The 14,588-nt window shown below is 38.1% G+C and overlaps 1 protein-coding gene across 4 annotated transcripts in view; it reads right to left on the reverse strand.

Moving 5' to 3' along the window:
- Positions 1-353: 353 nt before the first annotated feature.
- Positions 354-14,588, reverse strand: part of VPS41 (VPS41, HOPS complex subunit) — a 154,315-nt gene continuing 140,080 nt past the window's right edge. For all 4 annotated transcript variants that reach the window (XM_019538980.1, XM_019538963.1, XM_019538970.1 and 1 more), the window contains 4 exons: positions 9,371-9,470; positions 7,936-7,980; positions 2,832-2,911; positions 354-840 (listed from right to left, as the gene is read on the reverse strand). In XM_019538980.1, the coding sequence (XP_019394525.1) occupies positions 760-840; positions 2,832-2,911; positions 7,936-7,980; positions 9,371-9,470 (306 nt within the window). In that variant the 3' untranslated portion in view covers positions 354-759. The remainder of the gene's footprint in view (positions 841-2,831; positions 2,912-7,935; positions 7,981-9,370; positions 9,471-14,588) is intronic.

The following is a 14,588-nucleotide window of genomic DNA, read 5'->3' on the forward strand; positions in this document are numbered from 1 at the left end:
TTTCCATTGGGTAAATGAAAATAAAAACATTGGAAGAAAGAAAAATTACTGCATTTTTGCTGACCTAAGATTACATTCTTCATACTTTCTTTCTTTTGGATCATTACCTCACAAGTTAATCTTGAAAATATAATATTCAAATCCCAGGTGTTTTCTCTCTGTTGGAACAACTAATGACAAACACTGTAACTATACTTCAGAGTAAAAGAACAACACACTGAGAACTTTAAAAAAAAAGTTTCAGGATTTGCTTAACTGATTGAAGTAACCCTAAAGAAGCTGATACACACGTAAAGGTCACGTGTGTAACTGATAAAATAACCAGTTTCTAGCAAGATGGATAAAACCATATAGTCAGTCTCACAACTGACATTTATGGTTACATTTACTAATTTAGGGCTGAAGTCAGCAAGATACTTAAAGATTCCCACTGAAAAAAATAGATTACTCACAGGTTTAGAAGCAACTCATATACTTGAAGTAGCTTACTGAACCTGGAACTGGGTAGTATAATAAGCTGCATTCATATTTACATGCAAGTGTCTAATACTGGTCTCAATTTGGCCTCATATTATTGTAACAAAGATGTATTCCTTTTGCCATTTTCTTTCCGGCTACAGACAGAAAAATGTTCAGTGTGAGGGTAATTTATAGAAATTTGTTTTAAATCCTACTTGGGAATATATACAAGTCTTTGAACAACAACAACATCAGTGGCATTCCACATCATCACAGACATGCTTGAGAGGATGGACAATGCTATTTTTTCATCTCCAAGATTGCGCTGCCTGGTCCTCTGTGCTTAGCGCTGCAGATGTTGCAGAACTGGACTGGGAAAGCCTGCAAATAAAAAAAAATGTATCTTCAGTTATGACATTTTGCAGAAATCCATCTGAAAATTATTTACCCAAATTAGAATTTCAGAAGGGTAATGCAATGAACTCATGATTTTACTTCTTTGATTCTTTATATGCAAGTTAAATTTTCCTCCAAAATGTCCCACTGTGTCTATGCATTAAAAAAAAAGCCTATTACAACACTGACTAAAAGCCATGTAGCTGAAATTCCAAAGTCTAAAAGCTAAGCCAAGAAGCATTAAAGCAGTAGAGAATCCTACATAAGTTTTTATCAGTCAATTTTTTACTAAAACCCCTAAATGGACAAGATCATAATTTTAGACCAGCTCTTTGAGTGAATAAACACATGTTGGCAATTTACTAGTCACAATAAATACAGCAGGCAAGTACATGTGATCAAACTGCCAACAAACAATTATTTTCTAAAGAGGAAAAATGTAAGATCTTATTCTGGGACTACTCTAGTAAAATAAAAATGTATGCCATTTAAACAAACAGTATGCAGCGCGTGAATACAAAAATACGTTGGGTACAGACTGACAAAACAATTTTATCAATATCAAAGGATACTGATACGTAGGATGATCCTAAGCAAATCTGGGACACCCAGGACACTGCCCCTGCTCATGTCACCAGTGCAGCAACAAAGGCCAGCAGGCAGGGGTGTGGGTACAGTCCAGCAGGGAGGTGGAGCTGCCTGGCACACCATGCTGCCCTACACCTCTAATTCTGGGACTTCTATTTAAATTTTAACCAACTGACCAGGAGTGACCTATGAAATCCAGGACTTTCCTAGCCAAACCGGGATGTATGGGCATCCTACTGATACAGGGTGTTATGATGAAACTCTTACATTTGCATGAGATTCTGTAGTGATACAAATGTAGCAAAACCACTCCAACCCTCCTTCATTTGGGGTCAAAGTTAGGATGATTTAACTACCTTGTATTACTGCAGGATCATGAAGACATAATAGACAATGCACAGTCCCAAGCTGCAGCTTACGCTCTCCTTTTGAAGTGGCTAAAATATATATCCGTTCATAACCTTAGTTCATTTGCTACATTAACTTTACCATGTTATTCATCAAGAGGGAATACTTCTCTAGACCCCTGTTTCTCAGCCAAAGGTTGAGTAGGTGGGACTTCAACTCATTTGAAAATTTCCATTAATGATTAATATAATATGAAAATATGTAAACTTAAAAATACACTTCTTAGAAAAAAAGCGGGGTTTTGTTTTTATCATGGTGGGACCAGGATTTTTTGACAAAATAGTTGGTGAGACTTAAGGTAGAAAAGGTTGAGAACTGCTGCTTTAGACAACAGCTTTGCTTTCCAGGGAAACACACAGAGTTGGAAAACTTAATTTCCAGTTGCTGTGCTTGCTCTGATGCTTTTATTTCTAAATTCTAACCCAATTATGCACAGAAGTTATTTTTGTATTTCTGCTTTACAAACAAAATATGATTACTCTAGCAAAGGAAAATAACCTCAGCAAACCCCCCGCCCCCCTTAAAAACAAATAAAGTGATTAAAATAGTCATTAACTGAAAATAAGATTTTTCTTTTCCAGGTCAATAATCAATGCATACAACTTGCTCAAGAAATTATTTTTATGGCACTTAAGTAATTAAATCATGTTTTAAGCTTGAAGCTGTAATGGAAAGGTTTCATCAAATATAAATGGACCTCATTCATTTCAAACCTTTTAGATGCATTTCATATTCAGATTACAGAAAGCCAAAATATTTCTCTTGTCCAAGAGCATAAATTTTTATTTTAAATTGTGTCTATTTTGGTTTGGATTAACTACTGCTCTCTGAAACACACACTGAGATAGAGTCAGGAATAATTACTATAATCACGTTATAAAACCTGATAAACCTATGCCCTTCTCTGCAGATGGGAACAGTAAATCATTTGTCCTTTTGTCTTTGACAAAGGTGATACAGAGATTAAGTTGGTTGCTTACTGTGTTAGGTACAGGGAGGCAATCTTTGTGAAACATATGTCTGCAGTGGAAAACCACCACACTGAAGGATTTGGATGCATCTGTAAATGGGAAGCAAAGAAATACGTTATAAAAAGGACAGTGAAACAGACTTGACAGCTTATAATATATGTTACCCATGCAAAAGCTACTGATGTGCTCTATTATACATATGTTTTAGGTAGTCACTTTCAGATCAATTCATTTAAAAAAAAATTACAGATCAATAGGTGGTACAAGTAGTGCCACTTAGTTACTGCTGCCCAATATACTTACAATACCCTTTTGTCTCAATGCTTAAAGCTATCTGGTCAGTCTGTTTAGACTCAAGTTTTCAAAGCCAGAGGTCTGCCTAATCCTGATTTTTTAGGCATTTTCATCTAAAATAGTGCAGTTACTTTTGAGAACAAGAGGCATTTGCACACATGTAAGTGCTGCCACTCTGGGCGCTTTGAAAAGCACCTGGCACTGTGTTGCTTGCAGTTGTATAAGCAGTGAAACACTCATCAGCACAAAGAAAATGGTGGTGGTCCACTTTTGCACTAAAGCACGTTGGAGGTGCTTCAGTTGAAAAGCAAACTGCTGCCATTTTCTCTGCATTGACACACATTTTGCCACTTATACAACTGCAAGTGGCGTAAAGCGCATCAGCTCCCGTGTGGAGCAGGCTCTATTAATCAAGTACACTCCAAAGCAGCAGATCTCCGGCATGTCCAAGAACTAAAAGGTATGTGTATAAATGCCCATGGTTAGGAGACCTTAGCTGGACATGTGCTCAGGATCACTGTAAGGCAGCTGAATCACCTCATTTCTGGGTTGGTAGATATGGAGCAGAAGCAACTGGATGGGGCAGGCTTCACAGAGGAACTCCTGGGTATGGCCTGAGGGGAGCACAGACGAGCCATGGGGTGGACCTTAGAATACTGGTCTAAACATGTGCAAATCATAAGCCTATGCATATCACCCGGACCATCTCACTTCTCACAGAGTATCATCATCTCTGTCACCCAGGATAGGGAGGAAAAACCAAGTAAACCAATGTCACGGAGTTATCCTTCTCTGGTAGATTTTCTATCACCACTAAAGTGTAGGACAAGGCTTTGGTGGCAGGCAGCACAGCAAAGTTCTGGCATGATTCTTGCCTGTAGGCTGACGAAAACATTCCACGCTCAATTCTTCTAAAGCACATTAATTTAGCAAAAAGATGAAAACTAAAACTGAATTAAAAGTGCTTTGCTTCTTCTAATGACATCACTGTGCTCCATAGCTCATTTTTTCTACCACAGAGAAAATCATCTCATCTACCTATTAGGCATAAGTATTCCCATTTGTGGATAGCAGGCCAACAGATACTGTACGGTTTAAGCTATAACATTTTTACCCTCCGGAAAAATTTAACAAACAAACAAAAACAACCCCAAAGAAAAATAAAAAACACACCTCCCACATCACAACTATGTACACTATCCATTACCATACATCTTTATAAACTAATATATTTTAAAATTTCTATTTTAGGGCTAATTGCTAAGAGTGCATAAGTTGCTTTAGATGTCATAGTATTGACTGAAAAGCCAAATGTTTTCAGAAGTTCAGATAAGGGCTAGGGACAGAAATTACATGTAAGCCAGTATAAGTGATGGGAAACCAGTTCAAATTTGTAACAGGCCTTCAGTGCACATAAACAGCTTTCAAAATGGCCAAAATCAGTTTAAGATAAACCTGGATGGATGTAGTATCTGACTGCACTGATTTAGGTTAAATCAGTTTATTGAACTTCTGTCCCAGATCCCCTCCAGATGCAAGTTACTTCACAGTTCCCCAGCATCTCAGGATGCACCTCCCTGACAAACCTCCCTTTGCAGGGTTGGCAGGCTAGCCTTGGCCCAAGTTGTCTGCTGGAGCTGAGCAAGGAAGTGTGCTCTAGTGCCCTCAGACTTCTGGTTGGGCCACTGCAGGCATGTGACTATTTCCAGAATCAAAAGTGAAAGTCTGTTCACTTGCTTATCAGTTCAATCTATGCAGCTTAGACTAACACGAGAACATTGAATCAATTCAGCTCTGGGCTTTTTGACTGTCTGTACTTAGCCAAGAGGTTTAATTCCATGAACAATAAGAAGAACCACATTCTGCAGTTGGCAAAATGAACCCTCCAATCAGCAAAACTGAAAGGCTTACCACCGACTTAAAGCTGTAGTTCAGAGAAGGCCACAGAACATTAAGAATCAGTGGTGGCAAGTGAAGGCTATGGAGATCCAGAGTTTTGATGATCTACACGTCATGAGAAGCTTCCTTCAAGCAATAAAAGCCTTACATGGGCCCCGTTTCAGTGGCCCAACTCCCTTGCAATCCCAGGATGGTTCCACCATTCTCACTGATAGCGTATCCATTAAACAATGCTGGAAGGAGCATTTCAAGATTCTACTCAACTGCCGTAAATGAGGTCTCAACTGCCACCATTGAGGCCATCCCTCAACCCCAAATATTAGAATCTCTCGCTGATCCCTGATTTTTCAAGGAGCATGCCATCACTTAGACCAAGAATAAGGTGCCAGACCAGAAGGCATTCCTGCAAAGGTTTTCAAAGTCAATGGAACAGCACTAGTGCAAAAAACTTCACCAACTTCTCATCAATATATGGGTTGATGAGGAAGCTCCACCTGACTTAAAGAATGGCAACATTGTGACCATCTTCAAGGAAGGGGACAAGCCAGTATGTGGAAACTACTGAGGCACTGCCCTCCTCTCCATTCCTGGGAAGATTCTTACTTGTACCCTTCTGAATCGCCTCCTCCCCCTTGTCAGACATGTCCTTCCAGAATCCTAGTGTGGCTTTAGACCATTGTGTGGTACCACTGACATGATTTTTGTTGCACAACAGGTCCAGGAGAAGCTGTAGAGAGCAACACTAGGAGCTGTTTATGACATGCATTGATCTAACCAAGGCCTTCAACTCCATCAATTGTGAAACCTTATGGAAGATACTGGCTAGGTTTTGTTGTCCACTGAAGTTCATCAGCATCCTCAGGCTACTCCATGATGGGATGAGCACCACAGTCCTTTGCAATGGATGAGAGACAGACCCATTTACAATCTGTACTGGTGTCAAGCAGGGCTGTGACACCATCCCAACACTTTTTTCCATCTAGCTGGCTGAGATTTTGATTCTCATTCATGACCTTCTTCCTCCCAGAATTGGGGTTAAGTATTAAATTGATGACCAGCTTTTCAACCTGAGGCACCTTCACAGCAAAACAAAAGTTACCAAGACTGGCATCACCGACCTTCAGTACACTGATGACCGTTATCCTCACACACACTGAGACCGATCTGCAGTCCACCCTTGACCTTTTTTCAGGTGCCTATCATAGCCTGGGACTGTCCATTAATATTGGGAAGACCAAGATGCTTTATCAGCCTATCCCAGCACAAGCTGCTGCCCCCGCTTCCCCCCTCCCCAATTATCATTGGTGGAGAACCCCTGGAAAACATCGAGCATTTCCCATATCTTGGCAGCTACCTTTCCCAGTCAGTCAGTCTTGATATAGAAATAGAACATATCATTTTAAGAAAGCTGCTTTGCCATGTCTTTACTGATCAGGATTTGCAGATGGAAACTAAGATCCTGGTCTACAGTGTGGTGTAGATGGGAAGACCACTGCAGCAATGCAAGCATTCTCCCTGCAGCTAACATAACCACCACTGAGTCACAGATCATGAAACACCAACCCTGCTGGGCTGGCCACTGTGTGTGGATGGCCAACACTCGTCTCCCAAAGTAAATCCTCTTCTTTCAACTCAGTCATGGTAAGAGGACCGTGGAGGACAGGAGAAGCACTACAAGGACACCCTGAAAGCATACCTTAAGAAGGGTGTAGGTTGTAGCTGTGTTGTTCTAAGGACATAGGCAAACAAGGTTCTACAAGGTAAATCGGATATCTTTTATAAGGCCAACTCAAATAATTGGAAAAAATTCTCTTGGCAAGCTTTCGGGTTTGAAAACCCTTTGTCAGGCTGTTGTGGGATACTATTACAATTACTACACCCCACAACAGAAACATCAGCATTCCTGTACCTTACAGCTGCACATCTAGAAATGTAATACAGCTCATCCACTGCACCAAATGCTCTGATGGAAAATAGGTAGGAGAGACCAAACAACAGTTGTGTGCCAGAATAAATGCACACCAGAAATCTGTTAAAGACAAAAATACCCAATTACCAGTGGGGGCACATTTCTCAGAAGAAAATCACCCTCTCTCCAATCTCTCAGTTCTAATCCTTAAAGAAAATTTACAGAACACTTTTCACAGATGAACCTATGAATTTCACTTCAACAACCTCCTGGATATAAAAAATCATGGACTAAATAGAGACATTGGATTTATGACACCTGACATCTGAGTCCCCAGGTACCTCTCCACTATTTACCAGCTACATTCATTCCCTATCACTCCCCTTCCGCCTGTCTCACCCACTGACTCCTCTATTTACATCTTCACTGACTGGCTTTCTTGCATGAATACCAGCCTCCAGTTTCTTTACTATTCATTCCACCCAGGAGGAACACACACCAACTGCAGATGCTTCACCAGCCTGATGAAGGGTTTTTAAATCTAAAAGCTTGCTAAGAAATTTTTTTCCAATTATTTGAGTTGGTCTAATAAAAGGTATCAGATTTACTCAAAGAACCTTGTCTACCTTAGTAAGGTTGGCATTAACCTTACCAGTCAGGACTTCCCAGTTTGTAACAGGTCTCAACTGCGCTGCACCATATATCAACCTACAACATACTTCAAAGAAAACCGTCTTGCTCAGGAAGCTGAGAAATGAAAGAGGAGGCAAGAAAGTGCACAACATCCTGGCAAATAGCTGTGTACCTCCCATGGTACCACCTGTCACATCTGTGGAAAAAAACTTGCAGAGCACAGATTGGACTCTTCAGCCATCTTAAAACTCACCAATAATCTGTCCCCCGCCCTGGCAGATATCATCCTCATATTGAGGGATAACCAAAGACTTAGCCAAGAGATTTACTCCACAAACAGTAAGCTTTTGATTTCTTTTTCCTCATCAAATGTCCTACCTGAAGGAAGTATAGGTGAGAGGCATGATTCACAGATGTTCTCCTCTGAAAGAAAAAAAAATATTTAAAAAGTTGAAAGACAACAAAGGTTATGTTTATTACTTCTGCAACAGAAATAACTATAGAAAAGTACCTCCAGGACCTAATGCTCCATGCTACTCTGAGAAATCATTTGAAATACTCTATGCAATCTATTATTGATGTAATAGAAACAGCAGAGGTTATTAAGACGACATTCACTCAGATTCTGTAGTGAATGGACAATTTAAGAACCTAAACTGACAGATCAGAAGACACAAAAAGAGCTGTGAAAGAGCAAAAGAATGGTTGCTGTTTCACATGCATTGTTCTGAAACTGTACATATGCATCATTATTCATGTACCCATACATGTACAGGCAGTCCTTGACCCTCAACATTGAGTTACAATGTTTTGCACTTACAACATTTATGAATTGACATTGTTTCAAGTTTCTGATGTCAGTTTCGACTTTACAACGCTTGATTCGATGCCATGCCATGCCAGCAAACAAGTTCGCTGTGTCACACATCTCCCTGGAGAACATCTGTCCAAATTTTATTGGATACTTTCTTTAAGAAACCAGACAAGACTCCAGAAAAACCTGCAGCCAAGACTCCTGAGAAGAGTCCAGCCAAGAACCCTTCAAAAAGTCCAACCAAGAGCCCTTCAAAAAGTCCAGCAAAGTGACCTCAAAGAAGTCCTTCCAAATTAATATGATTGCTATTTACAATATAAATACATTAAAAGTAGCCACATTACTCATCTATAATTGATTGAGTACAAAATTCTGGGGTATTTTGGGTGAAAACAGGGTATCGGGCATTGGTTCAGGAACCAATCCCTCATTTATAATATTGTTTCTTATGAGAAAATTGGTTCTGAGGTACAACATTTCGACTTAAGATGTGGTTTTCAGGAACCAATTGGTGTCGTAAGTCCAAGGACTGCCTGTATCAGAAACTCTGCTCTTCAGTCTATATCTTTTCTAACTTTCTAAACTTAGAATTACTTTCCCCCTCATTCTCTTCATTGGCATTTTAAAATACGTTTCTCTCTCTCTAAAAGTTGTATTACAATTCCTTGGTTAATGTTTCGATTAACTGAACACTTGTGTAGGCATGTACAGCAGTTTGCACCCCTTGAAGGTTACAGAACCCAAGATGCAATGTTTTACATCATAATCTGAGCAGAAACTACTCAAGTCAAGATAAAACAGTAGAGGCTGGGACCTGTACTAACCAGAGTCATTATTTCTCCATTAAAAAAGAGGGTTGGCTGCATTCTACTCCATGTTTTCAAGTCACATGTGATATCTGGGCCTTTGGTAAACTTTCACTGGAACCCTTTGTTGGCTACCTATGATCAGCATATAAAGCACACAGCTTTAAATTTTTAATATTTCATTTGTCCTCACCATCCACAAGGACTCCTTTCATTTGAGTACGATGCATTTTCTTCAACAGAGAAAGAGAATCAGCCACAAGTATCTTCTTGCACCCTTCACGCAGCAAAATCTAACACACAAAAGAAAACAACTATAAGAGTTATTACGTAAACCTTTATATACTGAGATAGAGAAAAAGTCCATTATGTCCGGACAAACATCATGAGGGCATTCTTAAAGCTTAATGTAGCAAATGCCTTGCTTATCGCAAATATCATATCAAGATCTGAAGCATTCTCAGCATCTTCATTTGCAAGGCTTCCAAAACTGCTGAACTTAAATAGGAGTAGGTGATATTCTCCAGTAATATCCAAGGAAGCACACTTTTGTAACCATAACCAAACTAGATGGAAAGTTATGATTCATGAAGAGGCCAAAATTTAGGCAGCCTTGTACCAAATGTCAAAACCACTCTTAAATCAATACAAACAATTACTTTGCTTATGTATAATGATCCAGAAAAGGTTATTTTGGAAACATACTTCTAAGTCATTCATGATCAACAGGTAATTAGAGTATTTAATTTTAAATCACTAGCACAAGAAACACTTCACTATCAGACAGAGTAGAGAAAAAAGGATAAAATATTCAAAAGCTAGTTCCAAACAAAAAACAGCCAAGTTTCTGATTTTAGAAGGTCAGATCCAGTGTCTTGTAACACAAAAAGGTCTTTCATTGCAATGATCTGGTCAGTAAGTTGAAAATCTTGATAACTTATTATGAGAATGTTTTCAATAAAATGTTGATAAAAGAGGTTTACAGAAATTTCATGAAAAGTGAGCCAATTTATTTCTAAAGTTTAAAATGTTATTTTCTAACCAACCCATCCTTACGCCTTGATGTTCAAAAACTCTGATCAGCTCTACTAATGTTTGGGCATCTAACTTCTCTGAAACTTTAATAAAATATGAAATGAGAGGAAATTACATATTTTGTCTTTGCACTTGGGATGACTATTGATTTTCTTTTCTGGTAAACAATTCTATCTCTGGACAACATGCTGATAGTCAACCTTGGACAAAAGAACTCTGCTTAGGCATCTAATATAATCTGCAAAGTAGGTTATGCAAACAATCAATAAGTGAATGAATGTAGCAGAGAGAGGTAACTGATTCTTCAGATGCGTCATCTACCTGAGCACCATTTTTAGTGTGCATGTCCCATGTCTGAGGACAGCAGTGTTTGGCTAGCAGTGCTCATGGGTCACACCTGTGCTCTAGAATATCCCAATACTCACTCCTTCAAAAGGACATAAGTAGTAGGGGGCCTTAGTCATCTTTCAGTAACCTCAACACTACAGAATCCCATGAGACTAGGGCTTGTATTAGTATAAGATGACAGGTTGTGGATAAGATAGTTTCAAAGAACCAGTTACTATATAGCCATACATACTGTATTCCTGATTAGTCACATGGATAATACTAATAGAAATTTCACCACAAAGCACTTCATCACCAAACCTGATTCCAAGATGTTCTTTTCTCATAAGATCCTTTGTGTACACATTACTATACAAGCAGTAGTTTTCTCACAATTAGCTCTCTCCTGTGGCTCTACCTCCACAAAAAAATGGGACAGAGGAATTTTCCTATAGTGCCTCACCACTTCCAGTCTCTTAGATCCTTCAGAGTACATCCAGAGGCAATCTCTCTCCTTTCATGAACACTTCCCCTCACTCTACCCAACCTGTACTTTTATCAAATGCTAGGTAAAAAAGTAAAGGGAAAAAGAGGATACAAGTCCCTACATTTCCTTCCAGGTCCCCCTCAAAAAGGCATTTATTAATTTATTACAAGCAACATGCATTCCCAACACTAACAAGAATCCTTTAGCTCTTATTTTAGTTCAAATTTGTTTTCCACCGACATGTTATTTAAACAGTAGTACTGAATTTCCAGAAAATAATAAAAGATTTACCATTATTTCTTAGTAGAAGTCCCACTTATTTTCTAATGCATTTCATTAGATGCACATTATTGTCTGGCAATAATAGTAATTCCAGGCCTGGAATCAATGGGTCTTGAATTATACAGAATTACATATTACTGCAAGAAAAAGGGCATTTCAATTTCTACAATGTGAAGCATGTTTATGCAAATATGACAAACCTAAATAACTCCCAAGTTCCCTTTTCTCTATTCTGTATGGAAGGTTTAGAATAATTAACCTCCATGCGCTTTCCAAAGAGAACTATCGGTCACAATTCCAAGTATAACAATCTTACAGATGAAATGTGTTAAGGGAACAATTGTCCCTTTTGACTGTACCGCAGAGATGCACAAACATATTGTACTGGACCATTTTCAGCTGTACAGCTAACTGAAAGTGTATCACAGCAGCTTGATTTCACAGCTAAGTGAACAGTGAACACAAGCCTCCCTCTCACAGGCTGCGGATTCATTCTTTTGGACTGCCCCAAAAAATTAGTCAGCTGCATCTCTGAAATGCATGAAAAATATTTATAAAGAAAAAACCCCTGTGAAACTGGACCCCCCTCCCCAAGTGATAGCTGTATTATTTAATATTAGATAAAACACAAATCTTTCTGATGGTTCAAAATGAGCTGAATCTAGTTACACAAAGCATTGCAATTTACAGAGCAACATTTTTCTCTCTCATTCTAAAGAGATCTTGATGATTCTGACCTGTGGATTTTTCCTTTGCATTTATCTCACCCAAGGACTCCAGAAGAAGGCAAATTTAACCATAGAATAATTGCATCAGCTTATAAAAAGTGACTTGAGGCTTTATAAAGGATTAGCTGATGGACATGAATTTGCACATGTATAGAACTGCCTCATTTAAAATGTTCTATGTATTTGAGCTCTAGCATAGGGATTTATTACTTATATTTCAGATGTGCAAATTAGTTACCCTATCTTCATCACTATATGTAGTGTGTTCTCACTGCTAACCATGAGTACTGAAAACTGTATTTGCTTACATACCAAAACCAAGTTGAACTATTAATTTATCTGCAGGAAACAAAAAAAGGGAGTTCTAGATCTAAAAATGCAGAATGTATAACAGTGTTACAAATCGAGAAGCTTTTATACTTTTGGACTTTAGGAAACCCATACATGACTAACTGGAATCTTTAAAACAAAATAAAAACGGTGGAGGCAAAATAATAGTGAAAAATAGATAAGAAATAAAAAAAATAATAATCTCACCTTCACAATATAAGCTATGTTAAGAGTTTTCATATCAGGTCAAACTTTATTCTGCTAATAACTGAACAGATTAGGTAGCTACCATTATAAGAAAAAGAAAAAAAAAAAAAAAAAAATCACACTGCAGAGGAGCTACATTAGAGCTCAGATTTCTTCTGAGAGGGGTGCAGGGAGTTCAAAGATGAGCTGGCTAAATTTAATAGCTACACATAGAAAAGAAAAGCAGTGGGGAGTGGAGGGGGGAAAAAAAGAACGTGCTTGAATGGACCACTCGGCACTAAAAGGCTAAGATAAAGACAGGTTCTATAAGCCAAAATTAGGCTGAACTAGCCCAAAGTAAAAGGGAATAGGTCTACAAAGCCCTAAGTGTAGCAGAATCCCATTCTCTTTAGGGATGAAATAGAGCCAAAAGATTATTTCTCTGCAGAAAATGCATCGTGCAACCCAACCTTTTTCCCCCTAGAGAAAGATGCGATTGAAAGTGGAAAAAATAGGAGAAGGAAAGAGTGGGGGAAAAGTGATAAAACTGATACAGTGCCTTTTACCCAATTTAAGAAAAGCCTCAGAAACAAAGTCATTTATATTGAAATGGAACAATTTCACCTTTTGTTTCAATTATGTTATGTTGCATTTGAGAAGGTACTACTGGTTAATTCAATTGCCAGCCACAGATGCTTCAATTTAATCAGTAAAGTCATGAGTCAGCAAAATACGTGATCATAGCTTTAAATCCATCTCTAGTCAGAAAAGCATTTCAAGTATTTGGTTAATATTGAGAACACATATGAATCCCACAAAAATCACTGAGCGTGTGCAAGTACTCTGCCAAATCAAAGGCCAAATTTGCAATCTTTTAAAATAAAACTGAAAAACCAAAGGTTCCCAAAATATCTAGTACAAAAGGGCAACAAATAAAAACATCTCATTTAAGCACTGCTCTCACAGGTGCTACTGTTGGCTGTCGCTCTTGTGATAAAAACCCCTAGTGGTTGGACAAAGAGCATATATCAGAAGATTTTTATATCATATTTAGCAAGAAAATTATGGGTGGTTTGTGATGGGTGGCAGAAGATGCTGAATATTTTGATTAGATCAGTCCGAGTTCAGTTAATAGAGTCCGTAAGGAAAAAGAAAAAAAAAAAAAAAATCAGCTTTCCAGTAAAATGGCTAGCTTGTAAAATGACATCTGAAAATAAACTAAAAATAAAATATTTTATAAAAATAAGGAAAGAAGCTTAGAGGAGTAGAGTCTTTTGCATCTTCCGTGTGGGACTGGAGAACAAAAAAAAAATTGAGGGGGAGGTCAATCAAAATTGCATGCAGTCTTGCAGTACAAAATGCTATGTCATTTACTAAAGCCAAAGAGCTATTTTACCAGTGTGGAAAAAGGGATATGTTTACAACTATAAATGTAAATGTACAAATAAAGAGATTTTTTGACTGGTCTTCTCTACTGTAACAAAACGCTGCTTATGACAGGAGGAAGATACATTCTTTTACACTGAGCATCTGGACACTGACCACAGGGCTTCTATTTTAAGCCTTAGTCTTCGTTTTTACATTAATACAGGCATAGGGTCACGTGACATTCATATGAATCATTCCACCTTCCTTGGTTCATATACTCACAGATGCATGGAACTTAAAAGTAAAATGCAAAGTTTCTGGATATAAAAAAATATCAAATTAAATACTTTGAAAGTTAGTAGGGTAAATGTCAGGGAATGTTATTAGACATAAATATATATTTTTATCATATTCAACAGCAACTGTTTCATTTTTTAAAAAATAGGAGTGGCTTTAATGATACTTATAGTAGTTTAGAAATGGTGACTTTGACCCGATCTATACAACAGCTTTACTGGCAAAAAGTTTTGGTTAAAGGATAGTTTAAAATCTTCAGTAATTATAACAGTAGATGTCTTATTTTCCCAGCAGGAAATCTTGAACTTGTATGAGGGAGTTTGTATTTCTACGGCCCTTAGCAGACATGTAAGTAAAGACACTTTGGGATC

This window comes from Crocodylus porosus, unplaced genomic scaffold (assembly GCF_001723895.1).
Source record: "Crocodylus porosus isolate Cpor-Errol unplaced genomic scaffold, CroPor_comp1, whole genome shotgun sequence".
NCBI lineage: Eukaryota > Metazoa > Chordata > Crocodylia > Crocodylidae > Crocodylus > Crocodylus porosus.